The sequence below is a fragment of the Lobosporangium transversale genome (genome assembly GCF_002105155.1).
Source record: "Lobosporangium transversale strain NRRL 3116 chromosome Unknown BCR41scaffold_13, whole genome shotgun sequence".
NCBI classification, from domain to species: domain Eukaryota; kingdom Fungi; phylum Mortierellomycota; class Mortierellomycetes; order Mortierellales; family Mortierellaceae; genus Lobosporangium; species Lobosporangium transversale.
In genome coordinates, this window is record NW_019028991.1 from 524,987 (window position 1) to 538,237 (window position 13,251).

General features: G+C 43.9%; 4 protein-coding genes across 4 annotated transcripts; 3 read left to right on the forward strand and 1 right to left on the reverse strand.

Moving 5' to 3' along the window:
- Positions 1-125: 125 nt before the first annotated feature.
- BCR41DRAFT_385645 (protein-domain-containing protein) lies at positions 126-5,211 on the forward strand. Its single transcript, XM_022027695.1, has 6 exons — positions 126-341; positions 459-1,337; positions 1,425-1,616; positions 1,699-1,786; positions 1,875-2,046; positions 2,161-5,211. Exons 1-6 carry the CDS (start codon positions 264-266, stop codon positions 5,153-5,155), a joined length of 4,404 nt encoding a protein of 1,467 aa, XP_021882623.1. The 5' UTR covers positions 126-263; the 3' UTR covers positions 5,156-5,211.
- A 27-nt stretch (positions 5,212-5,238) lies between these two features.
- On the reverse strand, positions 5,239-7,737 carry BCR41DRAFT_351231 (P-loop containing nucleoside triphosphate hydrolase protein). Its single transcript, XM_022023765.1, has 5 exons — positions 7,634-7,737; positions 7,472-7,548; positions 6,853-7,369; positions 5,970-6,765; positions 5,239-5,854 (listed from the first exon to the last, which is right to left on the reverse strand). The coding sequence occupies exons 3-5, from the start codon at positions 7,257-7,259 to the stop codon at positions 5,282-5,284; spliced, it is 1,776 nt and encodes a 591-aa protein (XP_021882624.1). The 5' UTR covers positions 7,260-7,369; positions 7,472-7,548; positions 7,634-7,737; the 3' UTR covers positions 5,239-5,281.
- A 266-nt stretch (positions 7,738-8,003) lies between these two features.
- BCR41DRAFT_351233 (cupin-like domain-domain-containing protein) lies at positions 8,004-9,566 on the forward strand. Its single transcript, XM_022023766.1, has 4 exons — positions 8,004-8,119; positions 8,238-8,858; positions 8,975-9,058; positions 9,145-9,566. Exons 1-4 carry the CDS (start codon positions 8,023-8,025, stop codon positions 9,555-9,557), a joined length of 1,215 nt encoding a protein of 404 aa, XP_021882625.1. The 5' UTR covers positions 8,004-8,022; the 3' UTR covers positions 9,558-9,566.
- A 101-nt stretch (positions 9,567-9,667) lies between these two features.
- BCR41DRAFT_351234 (kinase A anchor protein) lies at positions 9,668-10,794 on the forward strand. The gene has a single exon (XM_022023767.1). The coding sequence runs from the start codon at positions 9,736-9,738 to the stop codon at positions 10,726-10,728; it is 993 nt and encodes a 330-aa protein (XP_021882626.1). The 5' UTR covers positions 9,668-9,735; the 3' UTR covers positions 10,729-10,794.
- Positions 10,795-13,251: the final 2,457 nt, after the last annotated feature.

Consider the following 13,251-nt stretch of genomic DNA (forward strand, 5'->3'; position numbering starts at 1 on the left):
TGTGGATGTTCAGCTTCATATTTTAAAAAAGAGAGGCACGCGCCGCGCGCCTGCTCAAAAGCCAGTCACATTATAGGCACCCTGAGTGTTGCCATGGTTTCGATCTGTTGCATTTATCATGTATTAAACCACATCGTGCAGAAGGCATCACAATATTATTTGAGCATAACCGCGGAATGACACGCGGAGTTGCATTGCTGGAGACCTATAACCCCTAAATAACTGGATCGCTCAATTTTGTCTTTTTTCAACACACATACATCATGGCGGTGCCAGAGCCTCCACCACCGTCACTCATCTTTGATTTTGTTCAATTTGACGAGGATGATCCTGTTGACATGGCATGTCGATGTAATTTGATTCATTCATATGTATGGTCTTATTCTTGTGGCGTAATCGCACAAAATAGTCTAACTTGGGTTATTGCTATTATACCGTGCATGTTGCTCATTCTATAGGAGATGAGCCAAGCTTATAAGCAGCTCATGGAATCCATTCAGGGCATGTCCGAAATCGATATTCATAACCAGCTTCAAGCCTCCGCCTCAGTCAGCATGCAAAAACATGCAGAAATTATCAATGGTTTGTTGTACGGTATTCTCACATATAATAGCAACTCAGGAGGAAACCCCGGCAGCACCACTTCCTCTTTAGTGGTTCCTGCACAAAATGGCAACAGTAACAAACCGACCCCACCGGATCTTTTTCGACATATGAACTTTGTTGCGCGTGACTCTCTCGCATTTGCAGTCAAGCAGACGCGATACTTTTGTTCTCTCTTACATTTTCATAAAATTCGGCCTCAAGCCCGCGAACAGATACTTTGGCTTGTGGGTCAATTGACTGAAATTCGGGTTCATGGTGTTGAGCAACTTTATATGATTCTACTAAGGCAGATCCGCGGCGGCGACGTATCTCAGGCAAACGTACAGCATGCAGAGGCCATGCTTCGGCTACTTCAAACGCATCTCCAGCCTTGGGTATACTCAATTCCAATGCTAGTCGCCTACTCTTGTTTCACATATCTGAGGATCATGCTTGATCACGGTCGACTAACGAATCTTCGACAACAAGAAGCCATATTCTGCGCAAAACTATTAAGAGAGCGCTTCCGAGATTGTTCAGATATCGGGAGGGATCTAGTCAGAGCACTGCAGGATGTCGCAAGGATCAAAGAAATTGAAGAGATCTGGGTTGATCTGCTATACAGCCCGGAGAAACTGAATCCTCAACTTGAAGGCATTCACCAGCTCATGGCTATGCCATCGAAAGATATTTTTCTCGCAAGTCGACTGACATTTGACATGGAACACAAACTGCTTCATATTCTTAAATACGTAAGACACTTACAGTGCGTCCAACACTGCTTCCGGGAAAATTGGAGGGTTCACCCCTACTCACATGGGTACATACTTTCGCTATAGATTAACCTTGGACAACACAACAGAAACTTGCAGTGGCTCACTGAGAGGTATCTTACAGCACCTGAAACTGATGCTTTATATTGTGATATCATTCGCTACATCTGTGGCGTGTATCATCCAACGAATGCAGTTCTCGCAAGCAGTATTGTACCACGCTACGTCTTTATTGGTAGTCTCCTTCGTAACATCAAGGTAATGACACGCCAGCGAACAGAATATTCTTCAGCAATCCAGGTTGCCATGCTGACAGTCTGAGTTTTGTCCTCTGCCATAGTCCAATGTTTCAGCGGCCAATGTCAAACTCGCACTATTTTACGATTGGTTATTTTATGATCCATCTAAGGATAGTATTATGAATATCGGTAAGTTGCCATATCGTCCATGACGGCATGTTTGAAACGGTCAGAAGCACCACAAGTAAACTCAAATACATGTCTGAAAATGCATTAGAACCTGCAATGCTGCTCATGGAACGCTCAGTTGAGCGATATCCATACATGACTGCCATCCTCTTGGAATTTCTGCAGTTTACGGTCGACAACTATTACCCACCCTTACGTGAATACATCCAAAAGCATGTCGGGATGGCAGCTCAAGCACTGGTAGAGAAGGGTGTTATCAGGTATGACGGTTGAACTTTGAACGCAGCGGACGTTGCCATGTAGTCCAATTATATTCAGATATTCTTTATTTTTAAAAAAAAAAAAAAAAAAAAAAAAAAAAAAATTGAGAATAGATCTTTTCGATTCATTTACCGCTCACCGTCCCTTGAAGATTACCCTCCTGTCCGTGAATACATGTTGTCGCTATTCCCAGCACAGCTCGGAGACATAGCAGAAAACACTGCTGGATCACTAATAGGAGGGAGTATGTCTATGGAGAACATCGAAGACCACAGCATTCCTACACGTTCTGGAAGCGACAACGATGATAACGAGGGTGTGGATGAATTCGAAAGCTCACCGCCTCACTCAGGTTTTGTTGCACAGGGAATCGCAGGGCAGGATGGAGATGATGATGATGATGACCCTGATCAAAGAGATGTGAAGTCAAGAAGTCAGTCCAGAGAGTCTTCCAGGGAACCTATGTCAGTGGATGAGCAGGCTATCAAAGATGAATATGATGACATTGGAGGGGAAGAAGAAGTTATGGAATCTTATACAATTGAATCTGTTGCTCAAGACGCAACAGGGAAGCCTCACAATGCCAGTGTTCTCGCTGATTGGTCATTTACAGACGATTTGACGTCGGGCACAACAGCTGGCAAGGTTGCTGATGTCTCTTCTGGATCAAATCCTATTCCAGGAGCGTCTCTTTGGATTTTTGGCTCTAGTCTTCAAGAGTTCAAGAAAGCCTACGAAACAGATCCTGAAGCTCCTAGCACTGCAAAGATGTTTCGACATATCTGGGAGGTGTATGGTGATGTCGCAGGCGCTGGAGTGGAGGGGTCAGACATAGCTCATGAGATCGGTCAGGAAATTCTAGCATTTGCACATAAGGCAGAGATCCCCGAGTCCTATGTTTGCTCTGTGAGTGAAGATCAAGACGAAGATGCAGACGCTATGGAGCCGCTAATGTCATGTCTATGGAAGGTTACTGCAAGGGATGGCAAAGACGGCGCTTTGAGAGTTGCGCAAATGTTCTTGAGCAGTGAGGCCAACATCAATCCACGGTCGAGACAAATGGGGATGTGGTTTTTGCTTGGCTTACTTCGTGGACAAAAGCGTAGCAAGCCTAATGTTAATATATCCGTAGAACAGGTCTTGCAACTCTATGGATCATATATCAGAGCATCTGTTAGACAGGATCAGATGGATAACACTGAGGAGAGCAACGCTGAGGCATCTAGTGATTCCATGACCCTTGGACAACAATATCTTTTAGCAGATCTCCATAATCTGCACAGTCGTCAGACAGCGATCTTTGATAGCTTGCTACCACTAGTGCTCGAGTATCTTCCAGAACTTATCCCTAGAACGGAGGCTTTCTTGAAATTGATGCTTATCATGGCGACACCGACTCAGATCTATCGGCTCTCAACAGGACTTGCTGGTCGGACTTTCTGGTTGATATCAACACCAGTGACCTCAAGGGTAATAGAACAAGAAGATAAGGAGAGTAAAAAGGGGACCAAGATTACACGAGCTATGAAGAAGAAGAATGCATCTCAAGAGAAGACTGATGAACTGGAGACTGACTCGCATTCATTAGCAGATGGAAGGAAACTGACAATTACACCTCAAGCGCTCATGGTTCTCGAGCAGACTCTGAGTTGGGAAACATATGAGCAACTGGGTCTCTGGCAACTGATTCTATCAGAGATTGGCGGAGTATCAGAAGCCGTTGTATCTCTTCTTAACGCCAATTGGGTTCCCAACATGAATACAGAATCTAAAGCAGAAGCAATGAGTGGTTTGTTGAATTTGGTTCGCTCGCTGGCAGTGATGCCGCCGACAGTCAGTCTTGGACGGGCGATAGCCAGGATTGCAGCCCAAACCGAGATAATATCTGAGGAGATGAGACAGTTTTGCGAGTCACATATCGCCTTATGGGCGAGAGGATATCCTGACCACGTAGCCGCCATTCTACTGTCACTCAGCGATAAGACCTCTGCTCCTGTAAACCCGATAATCGCGGCAACATTAGACTCATCTATTTCTGCCGATGGTGATCTCGAGATGGAAGATGTATCTATGAAAAGCAAAATGCTATCCAAAAATACTCGTACCAAGAACGGAAGTGCTACAGTAGCCAAGACGAAGCTGACCCCAACTCAGAGGAAGGAACAAGCAACGCATCTGCGTGCTGTATTATCACTTTTACAAGTTTGGTGGGATGATATGGGTTTATCATTGTCATCATCATCAACAAAAGGGATGCCTTTGACATCTATGGCAAAACGACTGTTTTCACGGATATGGCCCCAACAAGTCCAGACTCAAGTGCTCGAAGCGTTAACAGAATCCTTCGGCACCAAAGAAAAGAACTCTTGGCCCGAGGAATGGTGGGTTAAAGAGAATGAAGACAACAAAAACCGACGAAGAGGGGGACGGAGAGATGGCAAGAGCGAAGATGATGGCGAAAATGAAGGGAGTGAGGACAATGATGGCGAGGATAGCGCCGATCAAAGTGACGATGATGAAGAGAAGGAAGAAGCCAATCAAGGTGGCGAGAGCGATGGAGAACAGAACAGTGATAATGAGAAGAAGAGCAAAGATAAGAAACGGTTCGGAGGGGCAGCCTCGAGCTCGGCTGGATCGAGTCGTCGAAATAGTCCCAAAGTTGGTTCGGGTATCTTATTCGGCAGCAGCAATAGTGGCACTAAGAAAATCTCCACAGTGGGGTCTACACCTGCTGCTAAGGGTGTTTTAGGTTCCAGGTCTCGTGGCAAAAGTTCACCCGCACCATCTACCAGGAAAACACCAGCAAAGAGAGTAGTAGCGACGCGAAAACGAAAGATTTCAGAAGACGACGATGAAGAAGAGGATCAGCACGAAGACGAAGAGGAGGAAGAAGAGGAGGACGATCAGGAAGGTGAAGAAGAAGAAAATGAAGAGGATGATGAGGATGATGAAGGTGAGGATGAAGATGACACAAAAATTAGGAAAAGGACAACCAAACGCCCAACAGAGAATTCAGCGAAGAATCCAAAGACTAGGCTAACTAGTCGGAACAAATCCAACACTATTGGGAAGCGTCGGATCTTGTCTGAAGACGAAAGCGATGACTGAAGCGTTGCAATAAAGACTTAATGACTTTTATTTCATTATACTACATATTTTACTAGTACTATTATCGTTATAATTAAATATTACTACGTTTTTGATTAAATCAATTGCCCATGCATTAATTATTTATTATGCCTGCCGTCGTCCAAAGTATTTTGGTGCAGCCTGTGACAACCATGCACTTTCAAGCGCACTAACTCCTCGAATATAATGCTTTGTAGTAAAGACAAGCTCATTGTACATGATCGCTTCTCTTTTCTTTCCAAACAATGAACTTGATGGGTGTATGCTGACGGTTTGTCCTCCAATGACACTCTTGTATGTTCCGTCTGGTTGTAATAATGCTGTGTTTTGAAAGAATCCAGCCAGGAAACACTTGAGAACGATCTCTAAATCTTGTCCACAAGTCCTCTTAGGATCCATCCCAGATCGCTCACAGAACTGAATAAGCTGCTTACGTACATCTATGACATGACGCATATGACGAGAATTTATAAAATTTTCACGGCACCAGTCTCGATCGCCTTTGACAGACTCGTAAGCTCGAAGAGTGTTCAGAAGCGTTAGATGATCACCATCAAGCGAGACAAACTTTTGACGGGCCTCATTCGCTTCTTCACGCTTGGCTGATGGGGACGAAAAAATACTGTCGACAGAGAGCAAGGAGATAATTTCAATAGCTTCCTTCGTGCATTCCATTTTCTATTTAGATTATTAGAATCGATATCAAGATTCAAAAGAAGCAACGTGTCAACCCAACTGTTAGAAATAATAGAAAAAATATATTCTCACCATATCAAGGTTAGGCGTTATCTACCTCAGACTGGAGAAGGACCTTGGCGTAGGGTGGGTCCACTGGGAATGCAGCCATCTTCTTGCCGATTTCTGTGAGTTTGCCTTCATCATCGAGTGCTTCAAGTGCATACAAATGCTCTAATGACCTCAGCATTCCTGACTTGGGTGGCCGATCCATAAAATCGAACCCCGTCACATCATCAATACCAGTTGCCTTAAGTGATAGAATAGCAGATTCCAGATTACATCGCTTAATCTCTGGGACAGCGTCCTCTTCCAGTTCATCAAATGCGTCCTCTGTATACAGACGGAAACAGATTCCTGGCGCCTCACGACCTGCACGGCCCATCCGCTGCCTTGCAGATGATTTGGAGATGGGTTCTACCAAGAGTGATTCTATTCCAATTTTGGCGTTGTATCCACGAGACTTATGACATCCCGTATCGATTACATAGCGAATGTTGGGAATTGTAATAGATGTTTCTGCAATATTGGTAGCCAAAATAACTTTACGTGTTCCTGGAGGTGCGGGTTCAAAAATACGCTGCTGCGTTGTCGAATCCTGTGCAGCGAAAATAGGGCAGGGAATAAGTTTGCCGACATGTGGTGGGAGATCAGTTGCATATTCTTCGATCAACTTCTCAAGATTTTCAATTTCTTCTTGTCCTGTCAAAAAAATAAGAATATCACCAGGGGCTTCTTCTTGATGGATTTGGAAGGCAGTGACGAGTGCAGAATCAACGTAGTCGGATTGAGGTTCAACTGTATTTAGGATCTTGACCGGGTACATGCGTCCAGAAATGTACATGATCTTTGCACTACGTTTTACCCAAATGGTTATTTCTTTGTGCAATTGATGGACTTTCAAAAAAAAAAAAAAAAAAAAAAAAACATATAGATCCTACTTGTAAAAGTACTCCGAAAACTTCTCTGCATCCAAAGTTGCGCTCATGACCACGATTTTAAGAGGTTGAACATCTCTCCTTCCTTGCTCGATCATGTCTTGCCTCTGTTTTTGAATGGACTTGACCATACCAAATAGAATATCTGTCCTTAGAGTCCTTTCATGAGCCTCATCCAGAATGATGACAGAGTACCGAAGCAATAATCGATCTGAAAGCAATTCACGCAGCATGATGCCGTCTGTCATGTACTTGATCAATGAATCTCTAGATGAAGCGTCATCGAATCGAATGCTATAACCAACTTTCTGACCTATCGGGGTCCCGACTTCTTCTGCAACACGTTTCGCAAGGTTGATGGCAGCCACACGACGCGGCTGTGTAACAGCAATAGTTCCGTGAGCTGCCATCCCGGCTTCAAGTAGGTACTGAGGAATCTGTGTTGTTTTGCCGGATCCAGTTTCACCGACAATGACAACACACGCATTTTCTTTGACCTCTTTGATGATAATGTCACGGGCTTAATAAGAAACAATATGCATTCTCCTTTAGGTTTCAATGTCCAAAACAGCTAACTTCCAGGATACAAACTGCAATACTAATGAGGTGACTGAAGTCTTACCTGTGTAAATTGGGAGTGCTTGCCGGTGCTTCTTCAATTCCTTGGCTTTCTGGATAACTGCATCTGTGGCTAGTTCCCTAATGGCAAGCTTTGTTGGGTGTGCTAGATCTTGATGCTGTAGCCTCTTTTTTTGCTTCTTTGCTAATGGCAAGAACTCTGTACCTGAAGGCTGTTCTTTAACTGGATCGGCTAATAAAGATGACTCTGGTGTTGAGGAAGTTGGCGAAGGTTTGTCTCGAGCGTTCTTGGAAACACCATTTAATATTTGTGAACTATCTCTCTTCCTCTGTTTGCTGACAACCTCTGCTCGTAATATTGGTTCACCGTCGCCGTCGAAGGTGATTACATTTCTTTTCGCACTCTGAACATTGTTGAACATTGTTGAACTGTATAATGGATGAATAGAAAGCACTGAAACACTTTGGTTCCTGTTCTTTGTGCTTTATTTACTATAGTGACTGTGCACTGCAGGCCCATTAACGTCTTTCGTGTTCCACCTGTGTAGCGAACTTCTCATCTTTTCAAAGTAGAACGGATGTCCAAGCTGCACAATGGCGACTCTGACGACCAATAACAAGATCAAGGATCTCTCCGCAGTCAAGATTCAACTTGAGAAAGAGATCTGTTCATTGATTTCAGACGTACAAGGTCCGTGCCTGCTTTTTAACTGACGAAGGCAATATAAACATGCCGATTCGAGCACAGGCTATCTCGTAAGCTTGATCGTATTCCCTAGTCAGACTAATTCCACAAAAAAATCAACTAGAGCTCAACTTGTCCGTCATTGAAAGGGTAGAGCTCCCTACACCCCTGGAGTTCCATCGCTACGTTGCTGCAAACCGCCCCGTCATCATCACTCTCCCTCCCTCCACAACCACTATCTCTGAATCTTCTCAACATGTCGAACTTACAGAAGAAGGGAAACAATGGCTTTGGCCAGCCTTCGCAAAATGGACCAACGAGTACCTGTCCCACACCTTAGGATCCAAGGAAATTACTGTTGCCTGTACACCTAATGGCTGGGCGGACGCTGTGGTGGATGATTTATATTTTGCAATGCCCTGCGAGAAAAAAATGTCTTTTGAGCAGTTCTTGGATAGAATGCCAGTTCGTACAAAAAAACCAAAGAACCCAAGCGATTTAACTAGCCAAATGACAGGGAGTAAAAGTAATGACTTTGTAAAAGATAACTCATGCGGGGTCGTTGATCCATATCAGGAAGTGCACTATATTCAATTGCAGAATGGCAATCTGATGGCGGAGTATCAAGAGCTACTGGGAGATATTCCTAGTGACATTCCATTTGCAAGCGAAGCCCTTGGCAAGAAACCAGATGCCGTCAACTTCTGGTATGGAGATGAACGAAGTATTACCTCGCTTCATAAAGGTATTCATTCACCATTTATTTGTGAAAATGGCAATCGCTCTTCTCTCCGCCTTAGAAAATCATGTAAAATTTTTTTTTATTTCAAAAAACTAAATAATGGTGATTATCTTGGATAGACCATTACGAAAATATCTATGCTGTTATCACCGGAAAAAAAGTCTTCACGCTAATACCACCATCAGAACAGTATTGTCTACATGGTAAGATGGAGTCTTCGCACTTTCTCTTTTTTTGCTTTGTGCGTAGTTTTACATATTTTTTAAATATTCGTTGAACCATTTTCTAGAAAAACATTATGTTGCTGCGACATATACTGATGTCAAGGATTCAAATATGTCAGCGTCATCCTCAGCCGTCCCTACAAACTCACCGCGGTATAAACTGGAGCCTTTGGAGCCCTCAACTTACACGAAATGGATTGCTCTTAACCCATCACACGAACCGAAAGAAGAGCTTTTTTCAAAATACCCTCGTTTCCGCTTCTGCCAACCCTTCAAAGTAGAGATTAATCCAGGAGAACTGCTATACTTGCCAGCAATGTGGTACCATCAGGTAGAACAAGAGTCCGATCACGAAGGCAAATGCATCGCAGTAAACTGGTGGTACGATATGGGCTTTGAAGGGGACAGATTCGCCACAGCAACTTTTATCTCGAAACTTGTTCAACTAGTAGATCAAATAGAAGACAAATTCTCATAGGAAAAAAATAAAGTGTGATGTTATACATGGATAGTACGGTAATGAAGGAAGAGGCTGTGCTTCCAGAGCGAGAGTCACTCAATTTCTATTATGTAAGAGCACCACCTCCAGAAATTCTGCGGATTCTGTGGCAGTGTTTCTGCATCATTTCTTTCTTTAATCACATTGATCCATCTGAATGCCGCCTAAACCACGCCTTACTCATTTCTTGGCTATACCACTGTACACCTCACTGTCAGCTGGTCAGCTGAATGCCTCGCTTTCTCGATTTGCTGCAGAAGTGACAGGCACAGTTGTAGGTTCGAACGCAACTGCTGCAGTAGAAGCTGCAACAGACTTAGAATCTGCCATGGATGTGTTGTCAGGAGTGAATTCTTATTGCAATGGTGATATCATTGATTCTAAAACCTCATCCTCATGGATCCCAAAAGAAGCACTGCGGCCTATCCCATCTTTACATTTGACGCTTGGCGTCATGAGTCTATGCACTTCACAGCAGCTTGAGGAGGCGGTCCAATTTTTAAAGGCAGTAAATTTGGAGGCTCTACTTGATGATGCTGCTGCTGTTGCCACTAGTGTTGGTACTATTAGTACTAACACTGCAAGTTATGATACTGGACGCTCGCAAAGACGAGAGCCAACCAAGAATAATCAGCAATATAAGGGCCCAGTAGACTGCCAGACATCTCAACAGCAGCTAAAGCAGCCATTAGTCATCACACTTCGAGGACTTTTGCCTATGCAAGCACCACATTCCACTTCTGTCCTATATGCAGCACCATACGATCCTTCGGGACGGCTTCAGACCTTTTGTGAGTCACTGCAGAAAATGTTTGTAGCAGCAGGCTTTGTGCTCCCGGACCAACGACCACTCAAGCTACATGGAACGATCGTCAACAGTCTTCATGCTCGTTCTTACAGAGACAGAGTGACTGTGGCTGAGAGGGGAAGTCGTTTGGACAGTGGTGCTCGTCAAGGAAGAAGAGATGAGAGAAAGACACCAAAAAAGCCGTTGAAGCTCGATGCAAGAAACTTGATCGAGAGTTGGAAAGATGAAGTTTGGGCTGAGGTCGAAATCGAGAAAGTGGCTATTTGTGAGATAGGCGTAAAACCGGACCCAACAGATGGTCTTATGAAGTATCGAGATATTGCATGGCTAGATATGCCTTAACTCCCTGACTATTCTGCTAATTGTTAAGAAAAGTGTATCCAGTTTATGTAACATTAAAAAAGCCAGTCGCGCTTCGATATGCCTTGGCTCAAGTCTTAGTTTCATAACTGAGATGCTAAAGACTCTATCCACTTTTGTAGAGCACGCATCTGTTGTACTTTAGGAAATAGGCTAGAGAGCCTCGGTAGCGACCTCTTGAAGAGTGCAGCTGATGTTTCGCTTGACGTAATTAAGTAAGCTCTTGACATCAAGAGGTACGAGGATAGGTCTCCCGCTAGGAGGCTTTTTGAGGCAACAGCGCCTTCTTTTCCTTATTTACTGTTTAAATAAAGAGGCTATGAGTCTTCGCAGTCTTGTTAAGAAGGGTGCCGGCTTCATAGGCCCCGACGATCCTACCTTTCCATTCGCTGGAGGGTTGTGTAGGTATGACGTTTGAGAGACAGAGTGATGTAGAAAAGTTCCACAGCATCTCAATACCCATCTTATTTTATTCTGTTTCTCATCATTGGCCCCAACTAACTTTTTCGATACGGAGACCTGCTGCGTGCTGTCTCTGTCATAATCCATGCCGGATCCATGCTGCACCATAGGTCACCAGAAGCTTGGAGCAGCTCAAATGGTCTTTAGCACTATCTAGAATATTATAATATCCTTGAGTGTATATGTCGGCATTATTCCTCCACATCTACGTCCCTGTTCTTAGCTACGTTAGTTCACTATTTTGAACCAGAGTGGCAAGACTTTGCTTACAAATATTGACGCCTTGTCCCATTCATGTACTAATTTTAATGATTGAGGAATAATGATGCCAGCTCCTACCCTTACGCCACTTGGATGATTTCGTGGATCAGGTGGATACAAATGCAAATAGCAGCAAGAAGTCGAAGTTGGCAGGAATATTTGTCGCTTTGTCCAACTATTAGTCATTTCATTTATAGACACCTTGGGACTACTGCCTGTTGATTCTGTTCCTTAGAAACCTCGTCAACGCTAGCGGCGTCTCCCCGCTCCAAACACGGACCGCTTTATTTGACCGTGCTATGAACTTTTTGCGCTCGCTTGAGGTTGGGATATCAGGCGTTTTTAGACTGGAGAGCATATTCTGGGCATCCATGGTTTCCCTGTTGCGTTGTTGCGCTTGAGTATAAATGACTCTAGTCTTTCACGGTGAACTATTCCTTCTCTCTAGTGTATACCCTATCGAAATGCAACATGGTTGCTCCCTTGAGGAATGCTGCTCTGGTGCAGTCCATGTATTTACAATGTTGCAATGTTGAGAAGGTTGCTGAAAACGAAAGATATTGCAGTAAATGAAAAAACTTGAGAGGCAGCACAACTTAAATAGAGACCCCATAATGCTACACTGGCCTCTTGTTACTTTTTTAGGTCTCCAATGTCCATGCCATGTTGCAGTTTAATTTATGCATAGCTAATTTTTAGTGATCTTGGGCGAAGTCATTTTCTTCAGGCAACTATTAAAAAAACACGAACTATGGAAAGTAGCCATGGGGCTATGGCTATTTAAGTCTTTAGGTGGATAGAGGAGAGGGATTTATTGATACCTAAAGCATAACTCTTCAACCTCTATTACTGATATATATCCACTGGGGACAATTCAAGCCCAAAGGCCCACTTGCCAATCGCAACCCTGCCGAACAATTAGGGTAATTGGTGTGTACAAAGTCTACTTTAGCTATAGTGTGATATATATGGTCTTTATTCTCCTTTTGCGAAAGAGGCTTTGGTTCAAGGTAGACTGGTGGAGGAGTTGGGGTAGCGAGCTTAACAGCAGCAGTTTGATGGTATAAGCTTGGCGTAACCAAGGGAACCAATGTCTCCTGCGTCTGGGGAAGCTCCAGCTTATCTTCTTGAGTAGAATAAACACAACTGTGCTGAGAAGAGCGACCTGTGTCCATGCAAACCACGCAGTCAAGCTCGCCTACAAGCTTAGTTCCAGTTTTGCCTCTTTTTTAAGTCTTCTTTCCTCCTGTTTTTCTTTCTCCTATTCTCTCTCTTGCTCAAGAGAATCAAGCAGGACGCACTCGTTAATGGACCTGTAGGCTCTGTCTTCTCTTCACCCTCTGCATGCTCCGCTTGCTGGCCCGCTAGCCCCCCCCCCTCACGGGTCGTGCTTGGATCGCATGTGGCACAGCCCACCGGGATCTCGTACTCAGATGATGCGTCGTACACCCGATGTGAAGCCGCTCGACGGAGGAATGGTTTTCGAGTGGTTCGGGCCGCCATAAATAGAGTGAGCGCGCTTGACAGGCAACTGATTTGTGGGAGGTTCAATAGACGCCCAACGTGTGGAACGTGTGGTAGGTATAATAATCTTTTTTTTTTTAAAGTTGAACAGATAAAATAAACGAAAGCAATGAAGCAAAGGTCTTGAAAGGAATGAAAGCAGGACCCAAAGATATAGGTGTATTAAGAATTAAAACATTAAAACAAAGAGAACAAGTTCACGTTTTAAATCTAGACGTGGTCTTGGATAAAGTTGAAAGTTAAATAAATAAATAGACA